This window comes from Apium graveolens, chromosome 3 (assembly GCF_009905375.1).
Source record: "Apium graveolens cultivar Ventura chromosome 3, ASM990537v1, whole genome shotgun sequence".
In the NCBI taxonomy this organism is placed as follows: Eukaryota; Viridiplantae; Streptophyta; class Magnoliopsida; order Apiales; family Apiaceae; genus Apium; species Apium graveolens.
In genome coordinates, this window is record NC_133649.1 from 277,048,470 (window position 1) to 277,070,622 (window position 22,153).

At 30.3% G+C, this 22,153-nt stretch overlaps 2 protein-coding genes across 2 annotated transcripts; both read right to left on the reverse strand.

Moving 5' to 3' along the window:
- Positions 1 to 5,428: 5,428 nt before the first annotated feature.
- Positions 5,429 to 6,664, reverse strand: LOC141715054 (replication factor A protein 1-like). Its single transcript, XM_074518541.1, has 6 exons — positions 6,527 to 6,664; positions 6,135 to 6,426; positions 5,948 to 6,044; positions 5,720 to 5,829; positions 5,546 to 5,627; positions 5,429 to 5,456 (listed from the first exon to the last, which is right to left on the reverse strand). The coding sequence occupies exons 1-6, from the start codon at positions 6,662 to 6,664 to the stop codon at positions 5,429 to 5,431; spliced, it is 747 nt and encodes a 248-aa protein (XP_074374642.1).
- A 903-nt stretch (positions 6,665 to 7,567) lies between these two features.
- On the reverse strand, positions 7,568 to 10,048 carry LOC141715055 (replication protein A 70 kDa DNA-binding subunit C-like). Its single transcript, XM_074518542.1, has 11 exons — positions 9,899 to 10,048; positions 9,488 to 9,776; positions 9,247 to 9,343; positions 9,035 to 9,156; positions 8,815 to 8,889; positions 8,601 to 8,716; positions 8,342 to 8,496; positions 8,124 to 8,244; positions 7,896 to 8,036; positions 7,688 to 7,756; positions 7,568 to 7,576 (listed from the first exon to the last, which is right to left on the reverse strand). Exons 1-11 carry the CDS (start codon positions 10,046 to 10,048, stop codon positions 7,568 to 7,570), a joined length of 1,344 nt encoding a protein of 447 aa, XP_074374643.1.
- Positions 10,049 to 22,153: the final 12,105 nt, after the last annotated feature.

Genomic DNA, 22,153 nt, shown 5'->3' on the forward strand with positions numbered 1-22,153 from the left:
ATGTAGTTAGTCTTGGAAATATTCTACATTTGCAGATTGAAGGAAAAGTGGGATGGTATTAAATTGTTTACCTCATGAATTCTCATCATATGGTGCTACTAAGAAAGAATAAGGTGCCTTTAACATTAGTATACTTGTTTGTTAACTACTTCTCTTATCGGATATGATTAATAATAAAACTAATAGAACATGTAAATTGAAATACAATAAGCTGTCAGTTGTTCAATACTCCTACAATAGGCCTTGAAAATTCACAACAGTAGTTCAAACCATAACATGTCCTTGCATTGTACTTTAAAACACATGCAATGTATGAGAACATTTAAGAAGCTTAATCACTGAAACTACTTAGGAGATTCCTATACAGGATGAGTTGAGTAGCACAATGCTAACACTTAGTGCTCCACAGATGAGACATGTTTAAACTTTTGCTGTATAATTCACCATCAACATGAAAGTCAGGCTCAACAGTCCTATCGCAGAGAGATAGACATAATTCTTCTCCATAAGGATGACCATCTAGCTGGTACATTGGGTCTAAATTTTGTGCATTTGGGCAAAACATATATACAGAAAAAAGATAGTCTCTGTCTGTAATGTAAGCATACATCTCTTCAAACAACCTAAAAATTTCTATCAGCTTCGACCTCATGTCAGTTCTATTGAGAAATTCAAACATGGCATGTCTGACTTGTTTCAAGGCCTCTAAATATAGCTTTAAAGAAAATGTAGCCAAATAAAGGTGGAAAATGATTACCTGATATATGAGCCAAGACTGCGAGATGCTGATCAACATTTTGCCTCAAAAATAGATTCTGGTCTGAGTTATAGAACATCGCTTGATCAACATTGTTACGAACTGCAAAAGCTATGAAACCATGAAAACGATCACGTGTAACCTCGAATGGATTCTGATGAAACTGATACAGTGCCTCCCAATCCATCTTGTCCAACACTTATTTGATTCTCAGAGAGGTTTCCCTATTTAGCCAAACCATTATCAGTCTTGCAAAACTGCTGAAATCATCTGCCTGGATGATAATGTAAGAAAATATCAAACTGATAATGTTCGATTGAAGATTTTCCATTGTTCTGTTTACTACTCTTCTCAAAAATGAGAGTTGTATGAAATTGATAATATGATAGAGTAAGAACAATGTGAAGGGGTATGTAAATGAGATAATGAAAAGGTTGTGTTAATAGTTATAATTATAGTTAATGCAATTATCATCAAATTGAATCTATGCATGTGTAAAAGTGAGGCCAAATAGACTCTTCATCTTCTATATTTATGTTTTTAAGTAAAAGATCCCACATTTAGATTTTCTAGTTGATGATGTAAGAATGCTCATCATATCTTAGTGTGTAATACGTGCCATAATAATTACACTTTAATACATTAGTCTTTTGCAAGATACTATTTTTCTTGGGATATGCAATATATAAAATGCTCTAGCTCTAATGTACCCACATGTTATGATGTGTTTAACAATACATGTTTGTTTAACTGTACAAAAAGTTAAATCTCTATAACTTTAACAAAATGGGTTTATTATATCTAACTTTGATCAATATAAAATTAAGTAATATTGGTTTAATATAATATATGTTAGCAAAAAATACGTTAGGAACAAATATAAAATCTGTCAAACAACGAAAATATTTTATTTTAATTAATTAATAATAGTAACAAATTATTCCTTTAATTTATAAGCAATAATACAAACAAACTATAATAATGCTAACTAATCTTCTATATTTAAATTTTTTTTGATATTTTATATTACATTTAAAATACATTTGATCGAAAATGGTAATAGTTTATCCATGGTGATAGTTAAGGCCAAACAATATTTAAAGAAAATTAATGCATTAAAAACTTATATTATGTACCTTCCTTACTTTATAAATTAACAATTTATTTATTCTTCCAAAATTATAACTTTAAATCTAAATATAAATTCATATATGTAATTTAAAAGTAATTCGGGTGGAATTCCATATAGAACAGTAACATACATTTAAAACTAAACACTATATTTTTAGGTAAAATATTTTGAAATATATTTTGCTTTTAAAAAATTATGAATATAATGTTTTGATATTGAATTTATATTAAAGCTGAAAAATGTATAACTCTTGTTATTTAGGTGGTTTACAGTTGGGATACATCTGATATATCTTAAAACATAAAAGTAACTTTAGAATATAATACAATTTCTTTACAATTAGGCGATACATAATATCTTGTTGAAACAGAGAAGAAACCATCAAGAAACAGTCAAACATCCCATACGCTTACAAAATTGATTGATTATACAACACAATAGCAACAAAGTTCATCGATGGAGTTATGCCTTTTTTTTACCGAGAAGAAAGTTATTCAGTTATGTTCTTATTTAGATTGAGTTTTTAAGAGTTTTTTGTAGTTGAAACATGATTATGTTAAGTTTAGTTTACTTTGTAACTACTCATTCTTTCATGTTCATATTTAATTTGTACTCGCATTTAACATGAACGTTTGTCATATAATCTTCCGTATATTCAATGTCAGACAATGTTTATGAAATCATTGCTATGAATTACTTGTATTAATATAATTAGCCGTCCAATTTAGGTTATGAGTTCATATTTTGGAATTGGTATTTTCAAATTGGGGTTATGGGTTTAGAACTTGAAGTTAGTCACCGTAACACAAATCTAAGCAAGTTATATTCTCGACATTAAGACTTTGTTAATATTAAGGAATTAAAACTTTAAACTAAATTGGAAAAGAGATTTCATTGACACTAATGGGTGATCTTTATTTCCGCATAGGAGCAGGACAATTCTATGATGGTTTTGAAACAATACAACAGTCCTGCTTCAGGTAAGAACAAAAACACAAATATATTATCGAGTATAATGCAATATGCTTTTGTCTGATCGCAATGCAGAGTTATACAATAACTTGCTTTGAGGCCATTTTGTTTTTGGTTCAGAAAGGATAATTGAAGAAACTGATATGGAGCAACTTCAAGAGGTAATTAAAATTAATAACTCATAACACAATTATTGTACCTAATTTTAATACTTAATAGATGTATGCCTTACTGTAAAATTATGTGCTAATTATCTTTTTAACATCTATTTGTCAATAGATAGAAGTAGAAATGCCAAAGACGATATGGTTTATTCTTTTCATTGATCCACACATGCGTGACAAAAATAAATTGGTAAGACAATGTTTTATTTCATTGATTAGTTATAGTAAATAATGTCATTTTAGCAAATTCATATATATATTGATTTTTTCTTACAGATTGTACCAGAATCAATAAGTTCAGAGATAGAAGGAGACATTCCGTGTAATGCACAAATAAGTCTACAAAACGGTCGTAAAAAAGGGCAAGTTTGATAATAAGACAAACAGTATTACTGATCTTTCACCTCTGTTCCAAGAACTTGTGAGAACTGGAGGGAGCATTATTGTTGTTTTATATCAAGGTTCTGGAAATTTTTGGGTTAATATATTATGTGACGAAGGTTCAGAAGTTGATTACGTTGTCCCAAAAAAACAGTTGGTGGGCAATTTTTGCAATAAAGGTATATCTGATAATTAGATCATAGTTATAAAAGGAATTTTGATATTTTTTATACACTCGCATATCTATCATAATATGTACTCGTGCTATAAATGTTTTTTGTTGAAAAAAAAGATGCAAGCGGCCGGAAATTTCTTTCATTAGTTACACCTTACGCAATTTCTGATGGAGAATTTGTAAGTTTCGTCACATGGTGCACTAAGGTTCTAAATATATGCATTTATTCATTCACAATTTATGTATATAGTTTTTATATGATTCAAATTATTTGCTATATCAATAATTTATCCAGAAAATTCCTTTCAATTTCCAGATGCGTTTTGAATTTAGCATACCGCTAGTAGTTTCGTTTTCATTTAAGAATGGAAAGCGTTTTAGAGGATACTACTCAAGTGTGAAGGGAATGTTGTTTGGTTTGCGAGAGCTTGCACATTATGCAAAATTTAACGAAAAAGACATTCTACTTTTCACATATTTGGGAAGTGATGAATTTACGATCAATGTTTTTGACAATGCAAGGATTGAGAAGGAAGTTGAGGAGGTTACAATTATTAGAGGTCATATGCTAATTTTATATCATAAAATGAATTTAGATGATGTAATGTATTATATATACAATAGGGATTTTCTGTATGAAAACTCAAATGTATACTCTGTTTTATATGCAGAGATTACTGACGCAGATAACATCCACAATGTTGTAAGTGCGGCAAACGTGAATGTTACAGAACAACATATTATTGTTCAGATAAACGAACCAATGCCTAACGTTGTTCAATTCAGTAGAATTATGAGAAAATCTCATGTCAATAACTCAGGTCATGGGGTGGTACGGCTCTCTTGAATCAATCACTATTATTCTACTAAGTTTGTAATATTAATTATCTAACATGAATTCGAAATCCAGTATTTTCCTAGATATATTCATCCTGAAGTACGTGAATTGGCTGCTGGAGAAGAGATAGTTTTAAGGACGCAAAATGAAGATTCTCTTGTTGGACTCTCAATTGAAAAAAGAAAAGTAAGATGCTCTGCAGGCTGGAACAGGTTTGCAGAGGATAATCATTTGACGGAGGATCATACCATAGTGTTTACAATGCTGCCTAACGAAGATAATAAGGTTATTTTCCAAGTTGAATGACATTAACAATCTAGAATTTCTATTTAAACATTCACATCAATGTAAATTTATGAAATGCATGTTTATTTCTTTTCACCGCCTAAATTATGATATGTAACTTATTATATCCTAATAGTTTAGGATATGGATGATAATGGGGGAAATGGTTATGGTCTAACGTTATATCGAATAGTGCTTTCTATGTCATAGTCTTTCAATTAATATTTTCCTTACACAATATCAATACATATGGCTTGTTACATGTATATGTACAAAACTTTAAATTTTAAACTGTTTACATTTTTTAAACTTGAAATAACCAATTCTTCTGATGAGAAATAGTGATTATCGACCTGAACATATAGAAAGTAGCTTACAAACAAAATTAAATATGATATTGAATAGCGTATGGCATGTAATATGAAAATATGCATTTGATATTGTATAAAAATATCATATGTTCTTTCCAATGATAGGACTGTTTTCTTCAATCTCCTAACAAATAAGATATGGTTTTAGGGGAATCTTGACATGTAATAGGACAACATGAATTGAAACTAATTAAGAAACTGCAGGAAAAATAAACTAAATATACTTTGAGAAAAAACATTCATTGTTTCCAATAAACAGTGAATAACATTATTTATCAGGTCTTCAAGCCTCTGCTATTTCTTCAATATCGCGTTGGCGAAAAGTGTCATATGTAGAATTTTATTATTGAAATTTAGGACCAAAAAACACCATCTTCAATCCTGTAGCAACAAAAAGCTGGATGAAATTAGTCATTTTAAGAGTTTATGAAGCTCTACATCTTGTATCTCTTTTTAGAGCAATTGTGTACCTCTTTCTCATATTGATTATATCAACATTCTCAAGATTAATGTAAATCCTTGAAGATTCAACAGTACCAATAACTGCTTCACCTATAAAACAATATAAATGGATGATTTTCATGTGAATCAAACATTTTTAACATATAAAATTCAGATTATTGTGAGGAATGTAACATACTCACCGTGCAACCAAAGGGGTCTCATACTTGCCAAAATTACTATAACCGGACTTTCCAAAACATCATTAAACAACAGATCAGCTGATTTAACATGCTTACCCCATACTGTAACTCTAACAACATTCATGTTTATCTAAAGTAAAGGAATAGTGTATGAATATTCGAATTTTGATATGTAATTTTTATATTCTAATATCTAAAGATGTAAGAAACAGATTCTCAAGGCAAAACCTTCCATCAGTTATTCTAAAGCGAATAATCGTTTGGTCACCAATCATAGAAGAAATAACCTGAGCAGGTTCAAGATCTTCAACAACTCCAATAACATCTGAATAATTGTAAGAAACAAAAGTCTGTTTAATAATAGACCTAGGTGAAGGGTAAAAATACATAATAAAATTTGAGAATCATATAAAACCTGTAAGAATATCAGCAATATCACCAGTTCGGTATCCTTTTGCATTTACTATCATGTCACCGATATCAACAAAGTCAAATTTATGAAGAGCTATTGTAGTGTCATCTCCCAATAAAGGTTTAATCATTGTTTCACTATTAAACGTGATGTATATTCTGGAAGAAATAGACCTATGCTTCCTTGTATCCTTTTTACTTAAGAAATCAGAAATCTCATACACTTTTCCTTCATTTATAACTTCTTGAAATATATCCCAGACATTAGAATCAATGGTGGCTTGAACATGAAAATTCTGAAAACAACTATATTCGTCAAATTAATAGTTTTATGTCACAACATATTGCATATAAAACATAGCAATTATTAATAGATTTGTTATACAGGAAAATTACCTCAGCATCCAGAAGAATTAAATTATACCGATACAATGAGTCATCGTCAGAAGTATTTGATGGCCACATTCTAGTCACCCTAACCTTAATCTTCCAGTCATTGTGAAATTCATTGAGTGTTCTGAGCTTATCAAACATAACTAAATTTGTAATATTCTCACGATTACTGATTAAGTGTAATGATGATATACCATCGATTTTAAACATAATTATATTATAAATCTAACTTTGTTATTATTATATAAATTTACTACTTCTCCCATGCATGATAAATTATAATCTTTCAAAATCCCGTAATAGAAGGCATAAATAACTGATACTAATGCTTATGATAATATTTCTTAATTTAAAAAATGTAAGATAATGTGGTATTTATTTACAATGATTGGTGGTAATGGAAATACCTTCATTCAAGTACATCTTAATCATAATCTTAATGATGATCATAATCTTTATCGGTGTAATGATTGACTGATTCCTTGAATTATGATTAATCAAAATCAATATCAAATTAATTATTTGTCTTTCTATATCTAGAAAGTAAATGTAAAATATGTGTGTAGTTTAATTAAAGTAAATTTATTGAAGAGACTTAATATTGATCTGAATCAAACTGTATTCAAATACTTCGAAACTCTGTTATTATATGTCCTGAGGATCATAATGATTTCCTCCCAAAATTAATAAATATATTTAGGTTTATTTTTCATGTCAAATACATGTTCATGATATCTATGGTTCAATTAAAATTTCAATGTGAATGCTGTAAATAATTTATGTAAGAAAAATATTCAACATTCAACATAACATCAATAATCAAATTCATCAATATGACATAACAACTAGTATAATTTATGAAGGGAGGAACATTAAGACGTAAATAACAATCCGTATCAAATGACAGTGAAATAATCTTGGAAAATTCAAATTAGTCTTGAACATAACACGGAAAAGACTTGAAGAAAATTAAAGCAAAAAGTTTTATTCTTGAGCAAACTCGTCAACTTTGTAGCAGCTTGGGTTCACTGGAATGTCTAAGCATTAGGCATGCTGCAGCACAAAGTGTAATGATAGTTAGAAACAGTTTAATGAAAACAAAAATTGATGTTCATAATCTTCTTTGAAGGATAACAATAACTTCTGTAAATAATAAGGACTTACGGTCTTTGGCTTCTTGGTTACAGACTTTGCAGAATCTGGGCTATCAAACAAATGACATGATTCGCTGGCCTAAAATATAATTGGGATTGAAAAAAACTTAGTATGTAAAAATTGTATTTGTTACATATATCATGTTTACAGGGAAATACTCACAACTCTGTCAAAGGATGGACATTTTGGAACGGGAGTCTGCAATGGATGAGCTTACGACAGAGGAATCTAACAAATCCACAGCCTCATACAAATTGATGTCCTCAATGACATTGGCCTCGTTAATCTCAATACTAACAGTTAGTTCTTTATGAACAATTTCATTTAGAATATCAGGGATATGAATATCCTCCGCTCGCTGCATAGGAGGTACATTGGACATTCATAATTTATAATAAATGAAAATAAAATTTACATATTTGTGATCAAACTATAAATACAATACCACATCTTTCTTATTCAAGTAATGTGTTGCGGTGTTGCCAGCTAGCCTCTTCACGACACGATCCATAAGGATAATATTAGTAGTCAATGTTGAATCCTCAGCTAAGACTATTAAGCGAAACCTATATATTTGGACAAACAAACCTCTTTTCAGCAAATAAAAAATGTCACAAATGTACAGTGTATAAGTGTTGCAATTCATTACTGATCCAAACAAACCTCTTCTCAGCAAATGTCCAGTTTTTCTTACAATTTTCACATCTGAACCTCTTCCCTTCTTTCTGAACATCTGCTTTAAATTTGTAACAACTATAATACCACCAATTATCTACATCCTCAATCTTAAGAATTTTGAACGTGCAACAAACCTTCTTCTGAAATATTAGTAAAAAATGGAGTAAGTGAAAAGATGTTATCATTTCAATTGTATGAAAATTGGAAAACGGTAGTACATTGATGATAAATATGAATAACAAACCTTAACACTTAAAGTGGAACAACTGTCATTCAAATCTTTTAGACTTAACCTTTCAATGGAAGGTATAATTGCATTTTTTGTTGACATCTTTTCAGGATTTTCAGGACTTTTGAACCCTTCCTCGAACAATCTTATTTAATGACAAAATGATGTCAACATAAAAAGTGTATAATTAATTTCCTAAAATCCTAATTTTGATATAAACAAAAAATACCTTTCTCGATAACCGTCTCAATGTTCAGGTTTATGTAGACCTTTGAAGATGGCAATGAACCAATTTGTACGGTTTCTAACAAAATAATTTATTCAACAAAATTAAAATCTATTAGGAATATATGCATTGCTTTATATTTGGATGATTAAAAGTAGATTAATTAAACAACAAAAATGTTTAATATATTGCAAAATATGATCATAATGATTTTAAAAAATACCCCTGAATGTAGATAGTTTGGTACTGGTTACAATTGTTATGATTGGTTTCTCCTCGGCCTTTATAAAAGCCTCATTCGTGGCTATAGCCAATTCGCCCCAGATGCTCACTTTGTGAGAAACTCTGCATTTAAAACATCAAACAATAAAGTTATATTTGTGTATTAGTCTTTATATAAAGAGAATTCATTCTTATCAGGCAATTATAATTTACCTGCCATCCGTAAGCATAAATCTAACAACATCTCTTGGTCCATATTTGGTAGATATTCGATTAACTTTCTCATATTTATCAATTACTCCGATTAGATCTACAATTGTATAATTCAGACTATTAAGAATTATAAATGTTTCTCTATATGTGCGTTTAACATAACATATACAAAATTCACACAATGCTTGACATTAAAAAAAAATCTTTTAACACTAAAAAGTAGATAAAAATATAATCATACTGGCGGCAAACTCAGGATTCTCGTTCTCTCCCAAATGCTTTGTTTCTTCCTCTAGGTCACCCAAGTCCATGAATTCAAACTTATAATGCGGAATCATACCATCATCCTTAACACGTTGAATAATAGTGGAGCCCAGTAGCCTTATACATAAATTAGTTGACACAGGCTTGAGCTTGCCAACAGTATCCCTTACAGTATAGTTTTCAAATCTGTAAACATGACCCTCAACCACATCTTTTCCAATAACCTTCCAATTGTCAGAAAACACGTAGGCGTGTACATGAGAATTCTATTTTTTACAATGAGAAATAAAGTTAATACGTATAATATAAAATATACTGCATATATAGTTAATGTGCAATAAGTACATGGAAATTTAGTTTCAAAGAAAGATTATTAAGAATTATATACATCATCATCTAGAAGAATGAGATTGTAGCCTCTAATGGAACCATTTTCAGGTGATATAGTCTCCCAAATTCGTGTCACTCTAACTTTCAGTCGCCATGTAGTTCTGTTCTTTTGGAGATTTTCGATGTGATCAAACAAAAGACTCTCCATGACTCGTGGTGAGTAAAAAAATGACTTGTGAAGATGAGTGTTATTTTGACAGATTGATTATAGTATATATTTAAGGTAGAAGAATTCTGTTATGTGATTGAAATTCATTTTGCAAAGTTGACTTCGATTATGGAGAGTGATTGAAGCAGTCTAAAAAATAGTACATTAAAATCTCAGGGAAAGACTTATCTATTAAGAAATATTTATCCTGATTGATATGATGTTTAAAATAAAAAATACATCAACCAATAACTAACTCTAAACCAAGGCTAACAAACTTAGGCATTTCGATATAATATCATAATAATGTGAACAAATATCCTCTTCAGATCATTTATCATAAATAATATATCATGACCGCTTCTATTCTTCAAAAATGATTCCATTTTATCCTTGATATGAAATTTAATAATTGTCACTAATAAAGATAAAAATTGTTTAAAATCGTAACAAATAAATCACTTTGCCTTAATTTTAGGTAATATAGTTGAAGACTCAAAGTTATTTTAATGAGTAAATATTATACATTCGATTAACTTATAGTTATCACAAAGCAACATGGATTCTGCAAAAGTGATTACAAATAAGTTCTTGGCATGTCCAACGTAGAAAAACTACGAATCAAGTGAACTGGTAATGTTTTCTGCATTTGTTGCTATGTAGTTTCTAAAGCTTGCATCTTTGAATCTATTTGGTAGGTTGTTCCATACGTGCTGCTGAACGAAAATGGAGAAGGAGTATATTCAAGCGTAAAAATATTCTTAACAAATAGATCTAATTTTGTGTTGGGATTTGACAAAGAAAGAAACATGTTGTGTGGATTTAAAAGCTTGTTAACAACTGTGGATTTACAAATTGGAAATTGGATGTTGTTTGAACGTTTTTCAGAAGATTGTTTCTATCTCTACGTAGTAAACCCCGAAAAATGTTTAGTTTTCAATTCGATGGCTAATGAACTTGTTGATTCCATGTTGAAATATCAAGGTACGTTCCACTGCATTTTAATAGTTTATTTTGGGTACCATTTTACTACATAAATTCCACTGGATTCCAAAAGGTTGAGCATTTCTAATATAGGATGGTGTTCAATCAAGGGTGTTGCAAAATTTGTGTGTGATGTTGATTGTTTAAGAAAGTTGATAGATATCGTAAGTTTCTTTATATATTTTATTAATGCACGACTTTGATGAAAATATCATGACAATATTGTTTGTAATTTGTAGCGTCTGCCGCATTGCTTCATGCAGAAATATGCTTATAGGATTCCTTTTAAGATATTTATAGTACTGAACAATGGTCAGGCCTTTGATGGACGTTTTTATGAGAAGGATGGCGAATTGCATGGACTTTGTGGTGTTATACACTTTATAAGCCTTGGCAAAGAAACTAGATTGGTTTTCACATATGATGGCGATTTTATGTTCTATGTATCGGCATTTGGTATGAACGGAACCGAAAAGTCACTGCTTAATACCAGAATTGAATATCTGGGTAGAGGCTACTTAAATTATATAAATTATGTGATATACACAGCCTCCTATGATACTTAATCTGACTAATGGTAATTATTTTTATTTTTACATTCAGGATACAAAACATCCATTGAATTGGATTTTGAGATTGATATCAATCAGTGTCACACAATCAAAAAGTTCTATGGAGTCGTATGCATATCTTACTCTAATAACTCTCCAATTATGACATGTATTATTTGTTGTGTCGTGTGCGTTTATGATAAGTATATCATATGCAGTATGTTAAATCAAATCATCGGCACCTGACTGATCACTGGAGAAATGCATCACAATTAGTTCTTTATCACGAAGAATTAACGTGGCATGTGAAGGTGAAGAAAATGAGAAAAAGAATCACGCTTATGGATGGGTGGCCAGAATTCTGTAGAGAAATGCAACTTGTGACCGGTGATTCTTGTTTTTTCTTAATGCGAGAATGTTACTTGGAATTTGATGTTGAAATCCTCAGAAAAGCTGAGGTCAATACATGAATTTGTAACTTGGGAACAATGAATTTCTTTTCTGAAATATCAAAGTTCTAAATCTGCTTTGAAGGGATTGTTCATTACAAATGCATTTTGTGGATACAAAAGTTTAACATTGCAGAGTTAAAAATAAAATAGAAATATCTCTAAATCCAACCTGATTAAAAAATACTTGAATTATAAAGCAGCATTATATTGAGAAATAAAAATATGTTCTTTAATAACTATAAAGACTGTGGCAAAATGTTGATAAGAAAAGGTTGGAGCCTTCTGATAAAACAACATAAAGGAGAAACATAACAGACTGTCATGTACTACTAATTCAACATTTTTAGAACCAACAATAATCTTTGATGACAATTAAAACATAATAATAGTAAGATAAAACTGCAGCTACATCAAATCCAGCTAATACATGTTACTTAATACTAAATTCTGATAAGAAAATACAGTTTACTTAATTACTTTTCAAAATGATCAAATCCTTTTTCATGGCCTTCATATCCTTCTTCATGCGCTTCACATTATTGGTCAAATAAGAATGACTGTTCCAACTTTCCAGATGAGCAGTTCAACAGTTTTTGTCAAATTTTTAATGTTGCGAGAAATGCGTCTGATTTTGGATTCAAGTTTTGATAGAGTCTTCCCCATCCTCTTCTTCCAGCATTTGTTCCTTGTTCCCTTGTAGCCCGAACTACTAAAACTCCTGCTTGTTTCAACACTTTCACATACTGGTTTCTTAGTTCTGCAAAAGCAACAAACAAACTTATATAACATACTACTAATGTAGCATGTATACACTAAACAATGGTATGATAGCATACCCTAAAGCAGTCATTTTCTCAATCGGTGGAAATTTATTCTTCCGTGATATGCCAACCTATTCAACATCTGATTTATTAATTCTGCAAAAAAATAAAGCTAAGTTATAAGACATATTAATCAAATGTTATATATACATGCTATAATGGTATGTTAGCATACGCCAAAGTAGACCTCATTTCCATAGGTGGAAACTTATTCATTGCTGCTCAGATAGTTGAGTAGAGAAGTATGGTGGTAGAAGACTAATGCTTTTTAGAATATGAAATATGGATAGTAAAGTATGAAACCTGTGGTAATATAACACAACCCCTCCAATTTAATTCCTAGGTGCAAGATAAGCAGTAATGCTATTGCTTTAATTTAGATCTATTTGTAGTTGAGATACATTAATTGGAGAGTTGTTAGAGTACATTGTTAAAATAATGAAGAATGCAGTGTTTGAAACCTTGGGTATACAATAAGCATTGTTTATTCTTCCTTCAATCTGTCAATTGTCCTCTTACAAAAACAATCCTTTTTATTATTTATATTGTTTTATATTTCATATTTAATGGAATTTAAATCAGATCAGAACTTCTGGAAAATAAATGACTTATTGAAGTTTTAATATAAGCATAGAGTCAGAAATCCAATTCCAAAATATAGAATAAAGCAGAAAGAGAGCTAGATATTCCAAGAGTGATAGATACTCGGATCTTTTAAATTTAATTGAGAAAAGCCAAATATGGAACAATTTGTTTAAAAAGGAAATGCATATGCAATCTTCAGGTCTCGACCATAGCTTTCACTTGAAATATTTTACATTTACTCGATCGGTGGTACTTCATCTTCATTGACAATTCTGCAATACAGTGACATGTAAAAATAGGTCACGTGGTCAATGTTAGATCAATTATTTATTTATGATTAAATATAAATGTGTAGTTGCAAATAATATTTGAAAGTAAATTCTTTTTTTTTTCAGTTTATTTATTCACGTACTTTATTTTGTGTCATTATTAGCAAATTACGGTCATACGTACTTGTTGGAAATATAAAGTATCTTAGTGAAAAAAATCACATTGACATATACATTGATATATGATAACAAAATCTACAAATTCAAGGGTATGTGATCATATAATTAACGAAATAATGTAATTTTATCATTAACAAAGTGGAACTTTACATTTAGAAAACATATATATATATATATTAAAATTTTAATATTTTATACAAAAAATAACAAAAGGGGCAAATATTAAATAAATTTCCCAAAAAAGTTAGCATTCATATACAAACATTTTAAAATTCTGAACTTTAATAACAATTTATAATTATATCAATAAACAGGCATCACCGGATTAGTCATGTTATACATAGTTAAATTATTTTCCTCTTGAATATATGGAAAAGTATTGAAGCCCATAAACTAAATTTAAATTATATGTCGTATCATTACAAATAATGAGATATTACAATCAGTAATTAAAATAATGGTTATAAAGTACGTATTCAATAAAATAATATAAAGGCAAGTACAATTATATAAATACAGATATTGTAATTATATAAGGTAATACAATATTATATTGATAATATATTGACATTAGAGATACTCAATAATTGAAATATGGTTTTCCAATATTTTTTTTAATTTTTTAATTAGAAAGTTAAATGAAAATTAAAATATCTATTGTATCATTACAGATAATCGGTTCGGTTTTAAATCGGATCAATTTTGGATCGGGTCTACATTCAGATTATGATATATTTGAAAACCATTCGGATCGAATCAGATGTGATTTGGTACGGGTATAATTCGGATTAAAATTGGAAAAAATTGGATTAAGATCGAACAAAATTCTGTTGGGATTAAATTCGGTTAGAATATTTTCAGATGTTAACTTATTTATTTTTTCAATTTTTGATATTTTAAAAATATATATTTGACTTAATTTAGTATTTTTAATATTATATTATGTACTTTTACAAAAAAAATATGATTAAATAAGTATGTTATCATACACATAAAATTGTTTAAAGTATAAATTTTGCTTATTTCGGGTCATATTCGGTTCACGTATTTTTCGGATCTGTTTAAATTAGTTTTTTAGATAATTATCAGATTATATGATTCAAATCTCGGATCGAATTTCGGTTTTATGAATTTCGGCTTGGTTTCTCGGATCCAGAACAATTTTTCCAGGTCTATTTACATATAGTAATACAATTCGGTCCTTCTAAAATAACAGATACTTTAAACTAGTAAAACTATAGTATGCTAGATGGTGTCATATTTAAGCTCCATAACAGATACTCGCTCCGTCCTTTGTGATTGTTTGTATTTTTTAGAGCTCGTCCGACACGCTTTTTAAGGTGTATATAAATTAGAGTTCTTTTTTTTACAATACTGATTTTTTTGAATAAAAATTGAAACTTTCAACTTTTTCTCGAAAAAGGAAAATTGTAAAAAGTATAATTTTTATATAAGTTAATTTTTATGCATATTAAAATACATGTTGGACAGTTAAGCGGAACCGTAACCAATTGGAATAGACCGAGGGAGTAGAAAAAACTCATGTATAACAATATGTTTCTCCTTTTTATGTAAATATAAAAATATTTAGGTAAACAATTTTAAAAAAAATATCGCTGAAAAAAGCAGATCCTTGCGAATTTTATTCTTGAATTGCATATATTACATAGTTAAATAGTTATGTTTTAAATATATTTTTAAAATAACATCTGTTATCAATTATCATACAAAACTAATTCATGACTTGAATATAAAATAATTTTATTATTTAATAATGAATCATGAATTATATAATCACCTAAAACCAAAATAAGTAAATCCCAATTATTATTTACAAAGAAATATATAGTGGATACTTGGCTAAAAAGGGGGAAACACAAATTGTTAGAGAGCAGAAACAGTAGAGTGAACTGCTGAGGAGAAGTGAGATTCTGAATTAAGAAGAACAATTAAAAACCAAGATCAGACATAACAGGTTTGCAATTTCGTTTCTTCTGATCTATATACATTGATTTACAGACTATATTGAATGCATGTAGTAGAAGTTGTGTTTTGACTGACATGAACTCTTCATTGTATTATTCTTCATTGAAGTATTAGATCCAATATGAACTTGTAATTAGTAGCCTAATCGATTGTTCACTATCAGGAACTACAGATAACAGACAATGTCGAGTTCAATTCCAATGTACTCAAATACAGGTGCACAGATCTCCATAAATTAGCATGATATTCTATTTACATGTAATGTTTTTTGTTACATATGTCATATATCTGTTTCAGTACTTTAATTAAACGATTATCATTGATAGGTGAACAATCAGACATCATATTCCATTTTACTTATCAATGTAAATGAGGTATCTTGATAACTGGTACTCCTGTAAGTAAATCACAATTTGGTTAAGGATTTACATCTTAGAGTGAATTATAAATTGATATAGACAACTTGTTTATTTTGTAGGCAATGCCTTCTTCACTTGCACAAAGGTCTGACATTAATATCTCAAGTTTTGGTTTGAAAAATGGCGAGATTTACACAAGAACTTACACCCGAAGTGATGAGAGACTTGGTAGACTAATGCCTTTAATAAGGAAAAACTATATACAACCTTATGATAAGGTCACTTTCTATCATACGGGAGCAGGACATTTCACACTTGAAATTGTTGATAGCGACGACATTGAGAGATTTATGATTAATGGCAAGAACCGCCTAAAACCATGTCTTATTTGTTATATTTTTTATAAACATGTTTATAATATGTTTTGATGGTTATATGATGAAATTATAAATTTCATGATGAATTAGGAAATGGCTTGGTGGATATGGAAGCTGAAATTGAAGAAGGTACTCATGTTCGATTCATATCAATTATGAAGCCATCAAATGTGGATAATAGCTCACACGGAGTGGTACAATCTCAAATTACTTACAAAACTAATTATTTGTGACATGCTAATAAACACTCTTTCCGCATTAATTTAGAAACTTCTCATAAGTTTAATCCAATATTATATTTGTTTCATCTGTAGCACATTCCTAAAGAAATCCATCCATTCCATCATGTGTTCAAAGCTGGTGATGAGATAACATTGGTCAGAAATGCAAAAAGTTAGAAAGTTGGCATTGTCCTTTCTAATGGGATGCCGAGAGTTTCAGCAGGATGGAACAAATTCAGCAGCGATAACAAACTAAAGGTTGCAGACAGATTGATTTTTTATTTCTTAGACAATGTTGACGGTGCTGTATTCAATGTTGAAGTTTAAAACTACAGATATTACAATCATGTTATTAAACCACCTGGAATTTTTGTTTGAAGGAATATTCATGGCTTGATGCCTTAAACTTTGATGTTGTTTTGTGAATTAATATGCTATATTTGATTTAATGCTAATGATTTGTAGACTCAAAGGTACTGATCAACATGAACCTAATGACTGGTTGGGTTTAAGTGCGACAATAAGGCCTAAATATACAGACGACATGTATTATGAGGCTACCGCCATATTTAAATAGTTTTTTTTATTAGTCTTCGTAAACTGTTATATATATGTGAAACTGTAAGCATGCTACTTGTTTACGATAATAAAAATTACATTAAAATTCGACATAATAAACTTAGAATAACAAATACAATTTCAATAGATTCCATGATTACAATAGTAAATTATTTATTATTGTAAATAAATACCTACATATATTATAGTCACTCATCCTTCTGCTGTTCTTTAACAAAAGGTTGAAATCATTTATTCAACATTGCAAATACCTACATATAACACAATACAACAATAGGGGAAATTAAATAATTAAGTAAACAAAAGAGAAATTAGCATAAATAAGTATATTAGTATGTATACCGATTCCTCACTGCTTCCACCTCTGGAATGTCAGGGTTTACATAAATTGCAGAAAATGGCAGGTTTGTGATGAAAGCACGTCCTGTATAAATAAAGTATGTATTAATTATAATCATTTTCTTATAACCTGAATGACAACAAATAAGTGTGTATACCAATAGAAGCATCAAAATAAATACCAGAATTATTTCTTGTCTAAAGAGTGATAGTATAACAACTATCGGTTGTTGAATATCATGGTAAAATAATTCATTCGCCTCTTTGGCTAAATCTCCCAAAATTTTTACTTCAACTTTGGACATGCCATCACTAACATATAAATTGAGGCATTTGGTTTCGCCATAAACTGTCTATACAGTCGTAGAGTGGATCTCTTGGTACACAACTCCGATTATATCTAAAATACAAAAAAGTATACCAAGTTTTTTACTAATAACAAATGTATTTCGTTGTCTGTAAAAAACATGTGTAAGAAAATATCAATTTACTTTAATCAAATGATATTTTGAGAATAACATTGGTGACATACCTGATGCGGCAAGAGGAGAGTCATCAAGACCATCATGAGAATAATTATTTCCAACATTATTAGTAAAGTTTTGCAAGCTCACAAAATGATACTTCTGTAATGGAACACTCCAATCATACTGATGACATGTTTTACTATAGTTGACTGTGAAAAGTATATTTTAATCGGTGATGAATTTTCACTTGCTGTTTTCAGACCTCGTACGCATCGAAAGTGTACTATTTCGTATATATTCCCTTCGGCAAAGGTTTGTGAAAATACAATTAGTAACTCCAAAGGGATAAAAGCATGCAATCGTACATTCTGAAATAGTAAGATTGTCACGACTTAGACTAAAATGTGTAAATAATCGGCTTTTCAATAAATATATTTTCATACATTTAGATCTTACATTTATGTCAAGAAGAATCAAATTTAATCCTTTTATACTATTTTCTATGTTGCCAAAGGTACGCCAAACTCTAATCACGCGTACTTTAAGCTGCCAGTCACTTGTTGTATGATCAAGAGATGATAGACAACTGAAATTAACTCCTATAAAATAAACACACCAGAGATGATATGTTAGTCATCTTTGTATTTCTTATCAATTGTGACATGTAATTGGTACTACTCATACGCATAACATTAACATCGATGTAATAAATTCAAACATGATTGTCATACTCACCCTCAAACATGGTTTGTGATAGTGGGATATCGAAGGATTAAGTGTTCAATACATTATGGTTTTATATATGTTGATTATGAGTAATGGAGGTAATATGAACGTGTATGAAAACAAAGATTTTAAAGTATAATAAGGGAAATGATTGATTTTTGTTACAATTATAAAGATTGCCAACTACTATAAATTAAATAGGTATTATATCTCTTAAAATTTACAAAAACAAATTCGAATAATCATGTTATATGAATACACAAATGATACTGTTGATCATGATGAACAATGAAATTTCGTTAAAAATGGAAAAACGGATACAAATCTTCTTGATGAAACAGGAGACAACTGTATAATACATATCTGATTGACATTATTCCATATATGGATAAGTTCAAAATGGCAACATCAAAATGTAAGGAATTACATCTGCTTAGGTAACTTCATAAAAATAAAAGTTGTTATTAGTAATAGATATGGACATGGATTATATCAGGTAAAATCAAACGTTAAATTTGTATACAAATAATCTGTATAGAGGAGGAAAAGCCAAAGTTGAATTTAAATAAGATCAAAATATCGTCAAGCTTTGATAAATTATAGAATACTTTCTCATATACAACATTAGACGTAACGTTTGAATAACATCCAATATCATCTAATATCAGAATATGGAGTCCTTTTGGAGAAGTTACTCTTGAAACATCTACATACAGTTGACCATGCGAGAACACTGATCTCGGTAAATACAATCCAACAATATCGAGGGACTGTCTTTGGCTTTTGTTAATGGTCATGGCAAAATAGAGTTGCAAGATAAATTGAGTTCTTTTGAATTCAAATGGCCATTTGGTGCGGTTGGAACCATGTCAATTCTTAGTATAAGGTGTTTTGATCCAATATTGGAACCACAAAGAATCTCACATTCTACAAAATATTTTTTGCATGTAGTGACTATCATTCGTGTACCATTACATAAACCAAGAATCTGATTCAAATTTCACATTAACATCACGGTACAACCAACCTTAATCTGTAACTCATGCTTTGACAAACACGTCATGTTAATTGAATTCAGGTATTCTATTGGAAAGGTAGTATTAAAATCATTATCCTCCCCTCCATTGTCATCTATGGAATCCTGAATGAAATAGGTATGAGTTTTACCTGGAATTTTCTCAATCACAAAGTCATTTATATCATCCACCAGACTGTTTGTAGGAGTAAGGATTGCTATAGATCTAAGATAATCATAAGAAGACATGTTCGATAGATTATCTGGATAGGTTATGTCAAAGACTGAATTGCATTATCTGTTTCATGAACAATAAACTGCTCTGGAATTTCAAAATCTACCAAACCATCTTCTCCAGGATTCTCAGTAATGCTATGGACCTTGCCATCTCCAATGGCAAGCTGTCATTTAGCAAATTCAGCAATTATCTTATTGCGCTCATCAGAAAGTCCCGAATGAAGTCTCATGTTCTGGCGTAAGGTGAAGACTTTTCAGAAATCCCACAGCTTTATTGATTCAGTGTTGATCCAACGGTCTCTCCTCGGAAAGCTTTTGGGATAACCGGTAATGTTTGGCGATAATCTCCACCAAATACAACAGTTATTCCACCAAATGGCCTTGATGATCTACTGGGATCAATAGGAGCCATAATATCTCTTAAACATTTATCAACACTCTCAATACCATGCCGATGTTGCATGGGTGCTTCATCCCAAATGATTAAACTTGTGTTCTGTAATAATTCAGCAAGATCTGTATAGAGCATTGGTCTACTGTGATAGGTATATGAAAGCGTGAGTGAGCCGTCCTACCACCATCTAGAAAAACAACTGTAATTCCTGATGAGGCTACTAGCAAAACAATTTTACGCTCAGAACGAAGGCGACATAGAACTGTCTTCCTGAAAAATGTTTTCCCACATCCGCCACTTTCATAGACAAAGAACTATTCGCCTTTGTTAGAATTTACACTTTCGACAACAGCCTCATACACTTCCTTCTGCTCTTTATTCAACTTGATATAATTCTCATCATGTTGCCTTTTCATTTGCTCTGTATCGTAACCTGTTTCTTCATCAATTAAACCATTTCCATTGTTGTAAAGAAAGACTTCTGGAGGATAGGGCATTGTCGGGAAATCTTTTAAGCTCTTTCCAATATCATTCAGAATTTTTTCAATTTCTGCAAGAATAATTATAAAATAGTTTAACGTTTTTAGTCAAATTATGTATTCAAAATTTGTAATTATGGAAAATACAGATTATTTTATACTCTGTTCATCGCAAACTAAAAATAACTTAAGAGTAGAAAGAGATATAAGTATTGAGAATGAAAGCCAAATTTAAAGATAGTCATACCCGCAAGAGCAAAATTTTGAATGTCACAATCTGGGAGTTGTAAATTCCCATTATGACATTCTTTTTGTTTTAGGAGGATGATATCGTCAAACATACATTTCCACTAAGCATTCCATAAAAATAGCGGATCAGAGATTGAGCAATATGCCAAAATGTTAACAAACATTTCACGGAGCTGCTTCGCAAGAGATGAGTGCGAATTCTCAACCATTGCTTCATGCCATTGACTGTCATTCTGAAGAAGCCCCATAGCAGCACATGCTTCCTTAAAACTTTCAAAAACATGACCTTCAACCATCCTTAGCTCGTCAAATGAAGTACAACCTTTTCTCCGCATAAGTAACATGCGGAGATACAACAAATCACCGCCAGTAGCATGTACTTCTGTTAATCTGCCAACTACATCACCTCTTTAGCGAGGTCTCCATTTACACTCTCGGGGTAGCCACATAAATGCGTAGGAAATTCAGCATAGGTAAAATCTCGAGCGGCTGGAAATTTTTTATTAGCTTCAAACCAAGCCTCAAGTTTTGTCCTTTTACTATCAGCTTGCTGAACAACTTCGGATAGTGTTGTCCCTGTTCTAAAACTGACGTACTTGTTGCCACGTAAATGAATAGGTAATCTATCAACAGATGGCCACCGAGAATGTACATCAAAACCAAATATTCTCCATGCTGCTTCAGAGGCACAAACATAACGACCATCAAGATATTGCTTCACTTTATTTAAATTGGATTGCTTATTCGATACACTACTATCATGCGTTGATTTGTTTTTTTGGACCATAGTAGCAATATCATGACCTTTAAGATAATACTTGAATAGATACTTAAG